We start from the raw sequence: 15645 nt of genomic DNA, 5'->3' as shown, positions 1-15645 counted from the left end.
TATAAATTTGGCAATTTAGAGCATGGATATCAAATCTTGGAACAATGGGAAGCTAATTTGTCTTCTATTCCTGGTTCAGTTTATACTCAGGAATCAGCAATACATAAAAAAATATTTTCATTTAAAAAGGAGAAAAATGACTTCTTTCACTTGCGCCCCGAAATTATTTTCCTATAAATATTTCAATTTTGATTCCTTATCACTTTGTTTCCATCAACACTTGCAAACCTATTAAGGACTCCCTCTCGACTTGGTGTGAGACTGAGTCATACGTAAAAATAAGAATAATAAGTTTAGTTGTCAGTCGTTAACCTCAATGCTATTCTAGCTTGACCTACGCAGTACGCATTAATATAAATAAAATTGACATAAGTTATTATTGCACTGCAAGTATTGAGCTGTCCCAAAAAAAAAAAAAAAGGCCCCTATTTCTCCTCTGGATGAAAAGATTTATGCATTCCTGAAGTACATACATCAGGAAAACAATTTGTTTAAAAAATAGTTCTGTTCAAATCATTTGTTTATAAAGATGCTGATTTTTTTTTTCTTTCTACCAAACGTCATCTGAGAAAAGTGAAAACTACTCCACCAATGATGTTTTTCAAAAGTTGAAAACATTTCCTCTGTTTGGACGAAATGATTTTTTTATAAAACTGAAAAAGTTTTCCTATAATTAACACTTCTTGAAACAAACGCGTGAAATTGTTGATGGTCAGAGTTGGGAGGCAAAAATAAAAGCAGAGGCGGATTCAGGATTTAAATTTTATGAGTTCAATCTATAGATTTTTAGTATTGAACCCATTATATTTTTAAAGTTAGGGGTTCATATCTACTATTTTCTTGATTTTAATAGTTTTTTACAGATAAATTTAAGTTTCCCGAAGAAAGTGTGGGTTTTAGTTGAGATAGGCTGCATACGCCCTGAATAGAAGTACCAATAATTCAGAAAAAAAAAAAAAAAAAAATAAAAGGAAAAAGGAGGAATATTCATTGACAACTTCAAAGCGAGTTCCACCAAACGGGAAGAGCCAAAATAACCAAACGTCCTCACGCCAGAAGAAAAAGAAGGAAAAACAGAAATCAGAAACGAGGAAAGTAGCAGATTAGTTGATATTTGGAAAAAAGAAAAAAAAAACACTTACGTACCCTATATGGTTAGGTAACGGAAAGTTAGAGTTACGCAGGTATCAATAATATATATCAATAGACAATAATATATAGATTAATTATGCATAGTTTAGTCACTTATGTATTAAGTACTAGATGGCCTATGCCACGTCTTGTCTGTATTTTAATAATTTTTTACGTATAATATATATATATATATATGTTCAAAATACGATTAATTTAACATTGTAGTTTGTCTTTGTAGGTTCAAAATTTATTAATACCTTTTTAAAGAAAGACTTGAACCCCAACCTATTTTGAATATGGGTTGATACTTCATTTTAATTCGCCCCGGTGTAAAATACTTATTATTTTTTATCAAATTTTTGATTTAGATAATTCTAATTCAAATTATTAAATTAATTTTACATGTTTAAAATGAAACAAAAGAAATTAATTTTTTCCTTATTCTAAAGGAAATTTAATTGTTTGATTTTCTAAGCATTTGTTTTTTAACATTGTTTGTTTTATTAATATGGGATTCACATTTTTTTTTTTACAACTTCAAAGCGATGTGAGTCGGTCCACCAAAAGGGACAACGGAAGAAACCAAAATATAGTTTCTTCTTTTTTATTTTTATCTTTTATATTGCGTCCGTTTAGTATGGGGCCCGCCACATTATTAGTTTGTATTATATATATATATATATATATATACAAAAACAGAAATCAGATCTAAAACTTTATTATATTAATGTTTCTTCAGGAAACATTGAATATGGGATTCATTATATATATTCTTGATTTTGTTGATATTTGTTCAAAACACGATTAATATAACATTGTAAAAAAAACTTTATTATATTACACTTACGGTGTTTAATATGAGGCCCACAATTATTTTCACATTTATTAGGTAAGGAAAAAATGAAAAAGTAATTAAATTCTATCTTATTTTAATATATAAGTATTTTAAGTATGTTCTTTTGTACAATATTTCATTTGCTCCCACTAATAATATATATCAATTATTGACAATGAGATCTTTAATATATATTGTTTGATTTTTTAATATGGGTGCATTTTTTTTGGACATTATTAATTTGCATTATTTTTAATATATATATATACATTTATGTTCATTAATATAATATATTCTATGTTATATTAGTGTTTACTATGAATACAAAGTCTTTTTTGACATTATTTTTTTTGAATATGGGGTTCAACATAGATGGTGGGTTCAATATATATATTTCATGTTGTTTAGTATTAAATATATATAGATGTATGCCAAATTTTTTTTTTACAATTTTTTTTTTATACTTATATATTCTTTTTTTTATTTTTTTATATATCTTAGTTAAAATGATCATATAACGTTGTAATTTGTCTTTCACCATTATATTAGTGTTTGTTAAGAATACAAATTTATATATATGGGATTACGTTTTTTATATATTGCTTGATTTTGTCAATATGGGCTATGTTTAAAACACGATTAATATAATATTGTAGTTTGTCTCAATTTAAAACTTTATTATATTAGTGTTTTATGAATACGCATCGTGTTTAATATAGGTACAAAAAATTGTTTGTTTTTTAAATATGGTTCTTTTTTTTTTTCATATTCTTTAATTTTGTTAATATGAGTCACTTTTTTTTTCCCCCGAGTTTGAATGTGGTGGGTTAAACTTTTTTTTTTTAATGATGTTGTTTAATATGGGGCCCATAATTTTTTTTACAATTTTTTTTAATACATGTTGTTGAATATGGGGCCCACAATTTTTTTATTTTTTTTTTACAATTTTTACTATGTTCAATTGATATAACATTGTAATTTGTCTTCTGTATATAAAATTTTATTATATTAGTGTTTGCTAAGAATACAAAGTCTTTTTTTTGACATTGTTTATTTTTTTAATATGGGATTCATTTTTTTTTATATATTGCTTGATTTTGTCAATATGGATCTTATGTTAATTAATATAACATTGTAGTTTGATAAAACTTTATTATATTTGTTTGCTATGAATACGCATCGTGTTTAATATGGGGCCCGCATTTTTTAACATTGTTTGTTTTTTAAATATTGCTTGATTTTGTTAATATTATTTTTCGTGGTTTGGATGTGGTGGGTTCCTTTTTTTTATACTGGATGTTGTTTAATATGGGGCCAAATTTTTTTTTTTTTTTTTTTTTATGTTGGTGTTGGGGGGGGGGGAGGTCCAACGACAAAGAAAACGCAATGGGAAACTCTATTTTATATCTTGTATTCATAAAATAATATAAAAATTCTTTCATAACTTATACTTATATATTTTTATTAGTTATGCATGATCATAAGCTGGTATCAACACCATTTTTAGTGTGCTGAATTTATATATAGCAACTAAAATGCTACTCCCTCCGTCCCAAAATAAGTGTTATCGGAGCAAAAAAAAAAAATGGTCTCAAAATAAGTGTCACCTTAGAAATTCAAGACGAAAATTGGCAAGCGCTTCCAATTATGGCCTTAACATTAAAAAAGTAATTCTATTTAATATTGTTCAATTCTAAAAAAAAATTCTAATAAATAGGGATAATTTAGGTGTTTATATTTATTAATTTATTAATGGACGTGATATCCTATAAGGTGACACATATTTTACCAAACATGGGACTAATTTTAATAGCACATGGATGATTACTTGGCCACCAACCAAACGAAATTCGTAAAAGAATTTCGGATGGACACCCTTGATTTTTTTAATTTTTACCCTCAAAATGGTGGTGTTTAAATTAAAAGCTCAAATTTCTTAGGTAAATTTGTAAAGTTAATTTTTTTTAGTTGAGTTGGATTAGGCCAATTTGAAGGGCAAAAATTAAAGAACACCCCAAATAAAGGGCAGTCCGCGCAAAAAAATGATCGTAGAAAGGGCTATGTGCAGTCCTAAAAAAAGGAAAAAAAGGAGGAAAATCCGTTGACAACTTCAAGGCGTAGATCAGAGTTGACAGTTCAACAGCATATAAAAACCCGGGTGCGCGCCAAACCCACCGAATTCCCCCCAAGTTCACACGGTGGTCCACGCATTTCTTCTTATTCACGACACTGGTCAAAAATGGACGAATATTTTTTCAATTGAATTTCAATTTCAGCTAACTGATACGTCGGAATCTCATGGCTACGTCGTCGTTTCTCACCGGCGAGAGAGCTGTAGTAGCACTCTTCATTGGTTGGATTGTCTTTTCTACCCCTCATTCCCTTCTCTTCGAATCCCTCTCCCTTTCTCTCCTTTCTCTCCTTGCCCTCTCCGTTGAGATCTCCGTTGATGCCTCTTCTTCAATTCCCCTCTCTCACTTCTTCAATACCAGGTTCAATTTTACTGCAATTATTATCCCCTACACTGCTTTTCCTTTTTTAATCATTTTTGGGTGAGGCGGGCCGGGTCAGGCCGAAATATGAAAGACAGAAGAGCTTGGAAGTGGAAATTGTGAAGTTGCAATCTCTGGGCTGCATCTTCAGTTTTACGCTTTTACATTGTTGTTTTTGCTTTGATTAATGTTGTCATTCGTTTGATTGAAAATTTGGGGTTAAGCAGGCCTAATTTCTGAGTTGATTTTTTTTTTGGGTTAAATGTGGTTTTTGTTTCCTTGTACTGTTTATTTATTAATTTAGTGTTGGTACTGTTTTCCAGGCCTGGTGCTTCATCAGGGATATTTTTGGGGGCAGTAACGCTGCCTGGGCTTATGGTGTCGAAGTTAGTTCAAATGTCAAGAGCAGTATCTTTAAATCATGTTGGAAGTGAAGGTACACCACTCATTTTTTTTAGCAAATTGAGCTTTTGTAGTTTGAGTACTTATTATTTTATCGGGGGTGAATATTTTTCACCTCCCTCGCTCCCGAGAAAATGTTACAAGGAATGGACCACAAAATTGCTACAATAACAAGGCAACCTAAGTTGATCATAAATCAGGACTCTGTTTAAGGATTCATCCTTCGAGTATCACCTCAAAGCGCTCAAACCCAGTTCCTTAGTTCCACAACAAGATGGTTCTCAAGTTTCTTAGAATGGGTTTTGGTTGTGTTGTGGGAACCCTTAGCAAAGCTGAATTCCCGGAAAAGGATTGTCTGCTTCCGTTAATATCCCAGCTCTCCTTGGTTATGCTATTGTTGCTGCCTTCACCAATGTTAAACTTCCTCAGATATTAAGAATTTTGCAATGGAAAAGTGTAATTGGTCATACCATTGCTTTACCAAGTTGTCTTCACAAAGGACTTCCATTTTCAGCTTTTTGAGAGCATGCTTTTCTTTTGATTCAAGCTATCATTTTGGTTACAATCATCTATTATTTTTCTCAGCCTTTTGGAGCGAAGACATCGGTTAGAGCATTATCATATTGTGCTATAGCCTCAACTGTTTTGGCAGGTCAAATTGTTCCCATCCTTTTTGAGGCCTCATATTCCTCTTAGCATGCGATTTTCTTTTGGCAAGGATGCCGCATATTTGGAAGAATGTTCAGAATAGAAGTACTGGGGAACTAAGCTTTTTAACCTTTTTTATGAACTTTGATGATTACATGGTTAGAGTTTTTACCAGCCTCCAAGAAAAAGCTCCAAAGACACCATCTTGAGTCAAATTATATTGTATCAAGCTCCTGCACCTAAGAAAGGGAAGAAGATAGATTAGAAATTTGAGCTTGGTATGCTGTGTATGACATTGATACTTGGTTCTTTTGCACTATGGAGCTCACTGAAATGATACTCGAGCATCGTGGCTCGTTTATCCATGTGATTCCACAAAGTACCTGACATAGCTTTGCCCAGAAAATATAGAGCTATCAGTTCGTTATAGGTTCTCAAATTTACTTCAACACCAGTCCTCTTGAATTTTGAGTTGTCAGTGATACTTGAGCCATGAATAGAGTGGTTCAATTATACATGTGATTCCGTTGAGAATCTGTCATAGATTTGCTTAGTTGAAAATATAGATTGATCCATGTCCAAATTGACATCGAGACCAGTCCTCTTGAATTTTGTACTTGTTGCATGAAATTCAATAACACTTAGAAACAAAATGACTTCTTATCACTTACCCTCCATCTCTAAAATGCTATGTTCGAACCACAGAAAAATCATCGTAAACTGGTTCTTGCAAGGATAACACTCGTTGATGAGCAAATAAGCACCGTTTAAAAAAATTAATTAATTCAAATGAAGCAGTAATGACAGTGGAAGTGCAGTATGAAGAAGGATAATTGTTCTGTAAATTGATAAGTTTTTTAGTACTACTTTTTTATGTAGCTTGCTATTGCATCTCCTATCTCGAAATATTGTTAAGTTATTTTCTATTTTGTGACGTTCTACAAGGAAAAACCCTGTCTAGTAGAGGAAAGGTATAATCTTTCTTCTGCTTGTGTAGCTGAGAAGAAGCGTGGTTGTTTTTTTACATTTATTCACCTAATACGTCAATTTCCATCAGTCACTTCAAAGTATTGGCGAGTCTGTTTTCAGGAATTATGTTGAATCCTATCTTGCCTCACCTGTATGACTGACTTGTTTTAGTTTTGACCTTTTAATAGAGCTTGAAAATCTGCAACTACTGTATTGGGTGACATCTGCAAGTTGCTACACTGTGCTGGCTTATCTCTGCTTCATTTTTTACCATCAATCAGACTGCAAGAATTGTGTCACTTCGCGCTGTAGCTTAACTTGTATAGCATTGTATTTTGGAGTCTGCTGTGTGTCTTTTGCTGTGAAATCTCATGGTGGTAGGTCAACTTCTTCTTTATGTTCACCTTTTGATTCATTGGTCAACCCAGGAAGTGGCTGATAGCTATGCATTCCTAAACAATTCTTGGTGAACTTCTCCTGTAGGGTGGTATACAGCAGCTATCTTATTGTGGCTATTCTCTCATGGATTTGCAGCAGTAAAATTGATTCAGAATATTCTCCACACTTTTCCAGCATGCGCTTCAATTGGTTGGTCGTGTTACTATATTTGTTACTTTACTAGATCCCTAGCATCGCAAACTACTAAATTGCGCACTTGATATGAGGGTCCACTCTGTTGTGCAAGAATTCAGTTCACATTCTCTCTCCAGTAATCACAACAAAACTAAGATTTCTCGGGATATTGCTATAGACAATGTGAAGCAATAATTGTTTATCTAGAGCTTCGTTCTGCCTGTTTTCCTGCTCCGTTGGGTCATGGTTTAAACAATTGATGGATACAGTTATGTATCTGCTGTATCCGTTCTGTTGGTACATATATGTTGATTTGTACCCATAGCAGATTCGTAGCGCTGACTATTGTAGTTCCACCAGATGACACAAAAAGGTAGTACGTAAGACTGATGTTATCAAGGCTAGGTATAATATCATGTAAAGGCAAAATACCGAATATGAAGGTGATATCAGCGGATCCTTTTCAATCATTTAGGATTTCTTGTAAAGCCTGTTTTTCTTATTCTTTTCTGATGATATCTTGTAGTTGATCTTTCAGAAAGGAAATGTCTAAAAATAAAAAAATAAAAAAGATTTAAAAGTTGACAAGAAACTTTGGGCTTTTTAAACTTTTCTTTAAAAGCAGTGTGGTTCGTGTCGAATTTAATATGCCTTTTTATTTAAAATTCCTATAATGGCTCTAAAACTTGATATTTGTTTGGAAGCATCTCTTGCCTTTTAGAGAAGATTAAGAGCCTGTTTGGATGGGCTTATGCCTATAAGCTGTTTGCAGCTTATAAGCTAAAAAAAATAAGTTGGGGTAGTCTCTTGCCTTTTATTTTTTTGAGATTTTAACAAAATGGCTTTAAGCTAGCCAGCCAAACACTCAAAAAAGCTGAAAACAGCTTATAAGCAACTTATAAGCAACTTATAAGCCAATCCAAACAGGCTCTAAAGCAACTTGGTTATTATTGCGTCTTTATGTTGCAGGATTGGGTTTTATTCATTGAAATTATCTTACCTGATGTTTGAAATATAATTTCGATACATTATATGCAAGTTTGAATGCGCTCTTAGTAGTTATCTACATTAAAATAATTATTCAAATAATCACGTCATAGTTCACAAATTATTCCTACTAATAGTGATAGGAATATTTAGAGCCTATATATAGCTAAAATGCATTTTATCTCCAATCTGTGGGATAAAGACCTCTGATATCATAGCTGATTCCACGACTTTGAACAATGTGTTGGATATTAAGTTGCACTGTTAGAACATATGTTATTCCACACAATCTTGCACTGTTAGAGCATGCTTTAATTCCACACAATCTTTATTTCTTGTTATTTCAGAGATCAGAGCTTCAAAATCATTTGATGTGTCCTATTTAGTTTCCTTGTTTGATGAGTGGTCCTCTAGACAGTAATTTACATTCTTATTTCTCTTGTTAGGAGAAGCGCTACTGGTTACTGTTGGCCTTGTTATCTATTTTGGTGACATGCTAGCTTGTACTGCTGCTAAGGTTAGTTTCTCACATTTAAACTTTCTCTGATAGTAGATGATATAGATACCTAACAAGCTGTGATTTTTCCGTGAACAGTCCCATGGGTACTTTACTGCATCTAAGGTAGTGAATGTATCATATGGAATCCAAAGAAGTGAAGTTAGTGTCATTATTCAGGTATTGTACAAGCTGTTAGTTTTCTAGACTACCCTCTTCTTTCCGTGTTAATAGAGTAAAAGATTTCTGATTCACAGTATTGATCACGAAATGTAACACTATGTTCTAGGGATTGATTATTGGCCTTCTTCTTTTCCCTATGCTGTTCAAATACGTGCTTCAAATTCTAGAGCGGGTCAGCTTGGCATCTTCTAGAGATAGTGCAGATAATCATATAAGGCGATCTTTTGTGTTCTACATTTCCCTCGCATGTGTTTTCATTATAGCTATACCATCATGGATGCAGCTTGTTCAAGATTTTCATGTGCACCCTTTTCTATGGTAAGCTTCTCTTCAAAACCTATTTCTGTCGGATAATTGGATATATTATGCTGCATTTTCTTATTGTGTTGCGTGATTTGGTTAATGTGCGTTTAGTGGTTTGTAGGGATGATTTTCAGCTATATGCTCTCTCGTTCATACAGTGACTAGCTCTCATATCACTTTGCTATGAATTAAATCATATATCTTTTTTTTTTTTTTTTTTTTTTTTTTTATTACATAGCGGGTGGGGGAAGGGGAAATGGGGGAGGGGATTTGAACCCTCACCAACAAGGTGAAAGTTCAGGTAGCCAACCAACTGAGCTATTAGATCCCTACAAATCATATATCCTTTACCTCAAGACATATAAAATGTTACTGTCTTTTGTTTATATTTTGTTTTCTGTGTCTTCTGATTGCTGCAGGGTATTGGATTTTGTTCTATCAGAACCACTTAAAAGGTTGTCGCTGTGTATCTATTGGTTGGTTGTTATTTATGTATCAGTTATCCGATTTTACAACATATCTAAGAGCAGTAAGATTGAGAGGATTCTTCTTCGAAAATACTACCATTTAATGGCTGTTTCAATGTTTGTTCCTGCTCTCATATTTCAGGTGATTTGAGATGAAATTCTTTAGGCTGTCTTATCTTTTATTTTTATTTTTATGGGAGTTGTGTTCACCATCTATATCTTTCTGCAGCCGAAGTTTCTTGATCTGGCTTTTGGTGCAGCTTTGGCTGTTTTCTTGATGTTGGAAATTATACGAGTAAGGTTCCACTGCACTCTATCTTGTTTCTGGATATTATAATGCAAAGAATGTTCGATGAAAAAAAAAAAAACAATAAGAACATTTCCAGTGTTAATTGAAAGAAGACATAAAAGCAGAATGTCTGTCACATAGATCACTGAGGGTGGTACATTGTATTCACTTTCAAGCTTATGCACACTTTTTAAATGAAGCAACCTCGTCAAGTAGACAATATCTTAAATTCACTTCATATACACGTCTTTTTGACTTTGATTGAGCTTTCTTGACACTTGGAACATCAATCAATCAGTAATATAACTGAAGTCTGAATAGTTTGTTGCACTTAGATTTCAGACATGGAAGTATGTATAATATACTTGTAAATGCGAATGTCCTAATGTTCTTTTTCTTTTTCTATGTTACCTAAGTTCTTGATAACTTCTTATAATTTGTGGCAATGCTTAAACAATTTATGATGCTGTTGACATGATACTTCACAATATTTGTCATGCCTTTTGGGACAGATATGGAGAATCTGGCCCTTGGGACAGCTTGTGCACCAATTTATGAATGCATTTACAGATCATCGTGACACGGATCTTCTTGTTGTCAGGTTTGGAATGTTTCCTTCTAGCATGAAAGTAGGTGCAGCATATACTCTTGTTAACTCTAACCATTTGCCTTCCTTCCACTCTCAGCCATTTTTCACTCTTATTAGGATGTGCGCTTCCTATCTGGTTGTCCTCTGGTTTCAATGACCGACCATTAGCCCCTTTTGCTGGGATTTTGAGCCTTGGAATTGGAGATACAATGGTAAAGTTACTTGTCCTTGCTTGTCCTGTACCTTTCTCGGTACACTAGTGTAATCCGCTTCGACAGAACCCACTTTATGCTTGCTTAGAACCATGTGAATTGTGCAGGATAATTAAAACCTACCTTTAATCTCTCCTTATCTGCTCATATCTGAAAATTAGTTTTTTCCTGGACCCCCAAGAAAATTAGTTTTTGATATATTAGCTACTTCCAAAGGACAAAGGGATACTTGGGAAATTTGTTACTAGTGGAAATTTTAAGAAGTTTATGGAATACTCCACTCAAAACTTGTAAGACGTCAATTATTGTGAATTATTGTGAATCTATATAGACATTCACTTAGTATAGATACTTCTGTAACAATGCTTATATGCTTGTGAATACCTTGTATACTATTCTTGAATGATGCTGTAAACAATATCTCTTGTACTTTTTCTACTACTCCCTCCGTCCCATAATAAGTGTCACCTTAGCCAAAAACACGCATATTAAGAAACCAATAATGTAATGTGAAGTTTACTAAATTACCCCTATATAATAAAAATAAATTATTTTTTCCTCTTGATTAGAGCATGCACAAGTAGTAATCTTTTTGACATTGGGAATCCAACAATACCAAGTTACTATGTGGCTTGTCCAATCATCATTTAGATGTTACTTTAACTTGTCATTTTTTGTCTAAGGGTAGAGTTGGAAGAAACTAGCCAATTTATGTCTTGATTTCCTAAGGTGACACTTATTATGGGACGGAGGGAGTATCTTTTTACTTTGTCAGATGCCACAGCCCGAAAGTTTTTTTTTTTTTTTTTTTTTTGTTGTTGTTTTGTTTGTACATGTTGATGTAGTAGTCTCAATTAGGAAGACATCCTGTTAAGTTCACCATTTTATGTATGCTGGTGTGTGATCTATATATACCTTCTGAAGATCTCCTGAAATTTTGGGGTTCAAGCCTGAGAGGAAGTCATAACTCTAACATGCTTGAAAAGTGATAAAATCTGGACAGGCAGTTTTCCATCAGATCACGCCTTAAAAAGGATTATATTGATGTAAAAGGATTGGTGTCCCCTGATCTCTTGGTAGAAGGCTGTCCTGCTGTTGGCCTGTGGTCTCGAAGACTAGAACAATCAAATGTGGTGAACAACAAATTCTTTTACTTCTGCAGGGGGGAAAGGAACTGCTATAGTGAAAACAGGAAAAATAGTGATAGTTTGCGCAGTAGAGAATGAACTTAGAGCTGCTGGCTCATTATTTGTTGTCATTTATGCACTGTAAATTTTAATTGTAATCTTCTATCTAGGCATCAGTGGTTGGATACAAGTATGGGGTCCTCCGCTGGAGCAAAACTGGCAGTATGTCTCTGTTCCCTCTCTTGTTTCGTCATTGCTTCTTTTGTATCCCCTCACCATCTGAATCGATAAATTCTCTTTGGTAGAGAAAACAATTGAAGGCACTGCTGCTGGCATAACATCTGTCCTGGCTGCATGCTCCATTCTACTTCCACTTCTAGCTACAACTAGATACATCTTAGCTCAGGTACCTCTTCCAACCACCCCCCCCTCCAAAAACCAACACAACCCCGCCTGCTGCCCAAACACATGTATGAATGGGTGTCTGCATGCATCCCCGTTCAGACCAAAAATTGCTCCTAAATATGCGTATTTATGAGAAAGGAAATTATGTCGTCATGCTTCTATACCATTTGCAGTTATGCAGCTTAAATCTTTTTTTGGACTGATGCTGAAGAGGCATACTTCTGTGATAACCTTAAAATTAATCCTTAATGGCCCGTTATTATCCAAATTCTTGTCGGTTTCATGTCTACTTGGGGCTGAGTCCTCAAATTGATGTAGGCACTGAAACACGTGAACTTTGCGCAACCTCACAAATTTCCCTTATATGAAATTCAACTATTGATAAAAATCTCGTTCAATGAACTCTCTGGTTGATCTTTTGATGCTGTATTGGCAATTATGCAGAACTGGTTCTCTCTTCTTTTCGCGGTGACAATAAGTGGTCTGTTGGAAGCCTATACTGCCCAGCTGGATAATGCCTTCATACCTCTGGTGTTCTATAGCCTCCTCTGTCTGTGAACACCTAATTTGCTGACCTGAACTTTAAACTATTTTCCTGAAAGCCAACATGGTGATCTTTGAACAGTATTCGTTTGAGCACACATTCTTTTTGTAGATATTACCGCTGTAGAGTTACTTGAGATGTACAATAGGTTGATAGGAGAAAAGGCAAAAAGCTACTCTTTTTGTTATCTAGACTAGATGTAGAATTTGTTTCTGGAAAAGTACAAGTAAAACTAGTTTTGAAATGTTGTACAGTTGTAACTTTTGCCTTTCATACTTCATCATCCTCCCATGGTATGGATGTAAATAAATAGTAGTCAATTAGAGTTTACAGGCACTACGAGAGAAGTATTTGTCGAAATTTCCATGTTAATTACTGGTGTTTTGAACTTAAACAAGCAGTACTTCATGATTGAGAATTCTTTCCCCGTCAAATGTATAATTATATTGAAGTGGAGCATTATCTTCAGTCAACCTTGTTTTTTTTTCTTCTTCTAATTAAGCTGCTCACCTCTTGTTAATGTGAACATGTGAAGTCCAGGATACAAATTCCTTTCGAGAAGATCAGTCATTCATTCTTGTCTCACATAATAATTTTGTCTTCGAATTAGTTTAATTTCAATCTACCGACAATTAACTGAACTATGAAATTTGTTCTCTTCTACCTTTCTTGTGTTCTTTGGGTTTCAAAACTCGGTGCTAATGCCTCAGATTTGTCCGATGTTTTTGACGACCAACTAAGAGCTGATTCTCACTTGATTTTGGCTTATCCGAGACAGAAAGTACAGAACTATAGTGAAGTTACGTTGCAAGGTCAATTATGTCAGCTCAAATTTAGTAGAAAAATATAGACATAAACCGAGGACATAGCTCATCGTGTTGAAAATATCAGAGGGACAATGTCATCGTCCTTCCTAAACAGAAAATCGAAACATCCAAATTTGTGCCCAAGAAACCGCACACTGAATTTTTAAATGGGATAATTATACTTTTTGGACTCTCAAAAGAATAATAGTCAGAAAATGTATAGGTTTTATATATAAAGTATAATAAATTTTTATGTACAATTTTTATTGACTCATTGTTTTAAGATTTTGGGGAACTATTGAGTTTTTGTAAGATTTGAAAACTTGAGTTTGGAAATTATTTAAAAAAAGCTTTTCCAATAAATACTAACAAGAAATTTAAAATGTGCGCCATGAATTAGTATATGTTCTTTGTCTTTTCATTAATGAACAGGTTATTGGGGTCGGCAAGGATAAGAAAAGAGAAAATCATTGAAAGCAAATGAGAAGTGGAAATAAAATAAATGTCCTTTAGAAGACGAAACACTTCACTTTTAATCAAATTTTATACATGTGCGTAATTAAAATGTATTCAAAAGTTCAAAAAATATTTGCTGGTTAGAGATCTTTTTTTCTTCTAAGATCTTTGATTAGATAAGTCATCAAACAGGGCGGTCAGGTTGTAACACGCTTGTCTAACAAAATTATTAAGATTAACTGTGTGGTTCCAATTATCAATCGGTGTCAAAAGAAAAAAAAAAATTAATTATCCCGTAGTTACATCAATTTATAAACACAAAATGTCACTTCAATTTTTAATTATTTAAAATCTAAACACCGAGTGCAGAAGTTTCTCTCTAGGAGCCTCTTTAAGAGATGTATATATGAGATTGTTGTTGAAGACATAATACAGTAAATAAAAGTGTATTTTTTCTAATAGCTCATATTTTCTAAAAGTATAAGTTACTAAAACACAATTTTATTTAAAGTATGAGCTATTACAGTAAATACACTTTTATTTATTTAATTATGTCTTCAACAAGCACCTCAAGTCCATTTTTTTTTTTCATGAGCAAGCGCGTAAAAGTGCTTTTTTAATTTGATAAGAGATAATGGTGATATTCGTGCGCGAACCTGGAACCTCTATCTACTATGATACCAAATGGAGTTCGATTAAAATGATTTTCCAAGTCAATAAATTCAGTCGTGCATTATAACATATGTAAATATATGTTCTCTCTACTTTTTTTTTTTTTTGTAACATATGTCTATCAGAACTCTCTACTCTCAAGGTGGGTAAGGTCTGCATTACTGTGTACACTCTACCCTTCTCAACTCCCCCCTCCCCCGTAGGATTATACTGGGTTGTTGTTGTATATGTCAATATAAAAGAGTTTGATCAGTTCATCGGTTTGAAAATGAAGAGTCAGATTACTAAAAAGGAAGTTACTTTTAATTCAAATTTGATAAATAAGAATTTCTTCTATAAATAATCTTGTCCTACAAAAATCAAACATACTTTGAAGAAGCTATCTTTTTCGGCTTAATAAAAAAATCTCTACTGCTATTTAAAAATACTTGTTCTTTCATCAAAATCCTAACCAAACACCTTCCTTCTTTAACTAAATAAGTGAGTATATCTTTTAAAAAAGCACATACTTCACGTTTCAAAAGTTTGGAATGCTATAAGTTAGAGGGGTTATTTATGATGATATAACTATACATGAATATAATGGACCCTTATTTGTTATCATGGCTTCTTGTTCTTTTCCTTAATTTGGATCTACTACTTCACTTTTCATTTGACTCAAGTATTTGCTGATATTTTAAAGAGACGGTACTTTTTTTGTTCCAAGGTGGCTATCTCCCCACGCCCAGCAATATAACTCCCTGGAGGAGGTGATAATTAGGACATTTTACCAATACACATACCAAGATCAGCTAAATGTTTTATTAATAACCAAAATACGAGAGACAAACGGTTAGAATATACAGTTGGTGTTTGATGGGGATATTCGAGAGAAGGATATTTGTCCCTCGTCGGTAAGATAGAAGTAATTAGAAGTGTTTTTGAACACTTCTTATTTTTCTTGGTTTGGATAATTTAAGGAAAATTTGAACTTTAATCAAAAGTCGGTTATATTGTTAAGTAGTCTGAAATTAACAAGTGTTTGTAGTCACTTATCATATTTATTTTATTAATTTA

The 15645-nt window shown here is 33.2% G+C and overlaps 1 protein-coding gene and 1 pseudogene across 1 annotated transcript; both read left to right on the top strand.

The window, feature by feature from the left end:
• Positions 1-4142: 4142 nt before the first annotated feature.
• LOC132052760 (dolichol kinase EVAN-like) lies at positions 4143-13123 on the top strand. Its single transcript, XM_059444438.1, has 14 exons — positions 4143-4461; positions 4785-4897; positions 6669-6857; positions 6964-7068; positions 8487-8557; positions 8636-8716; positions 8826-9037; positions 9442-9631; positions 9719-9784; positions 10291-10379; positions 10465-10579; positions 11877-11928; positions 12012-12112; positions 12556-13123. Exons 1-14 carry the CDS (start codon positions 4268-4270, stop codon positions 12667-12669), a joined length of 1692 nt encoding a protein of 563 aa, XP_059300421.1. The 5' UTR covers positions 4143-4267; the 3' UTR covers positions 12670-13123.
• LOC132052761 (mannose-P-dolichol utilization defect 1 protein homolog 2-like) lies at positions 5137-6659 on the top strand (annotated as a pseudogene).
• Positions 13124-15645: the final 2522 nt, after the last annotated feature.

Source organism: Lycium ferocissimum, chromosome 4 (genome assembly GCF_029784015.1).
Source record: "Lycium ferocissimum isolate CSIRO_LF1 chromosome 4, AGI_CSIRO_Lferr_CH_V1, whole genome shotgun sequence".
NCBI classification, from domain to species: Eukaryota; Viridiplantae; Streptophyta; class Magnoliopsida; order Solanales; family Solanaceae; genus Lycium; species Lycium ferocissimum.
Note: the sequence above shows the minus strand (reverse complement) of the source record. Positions and strands in the feature narration are given on the sequence as shown.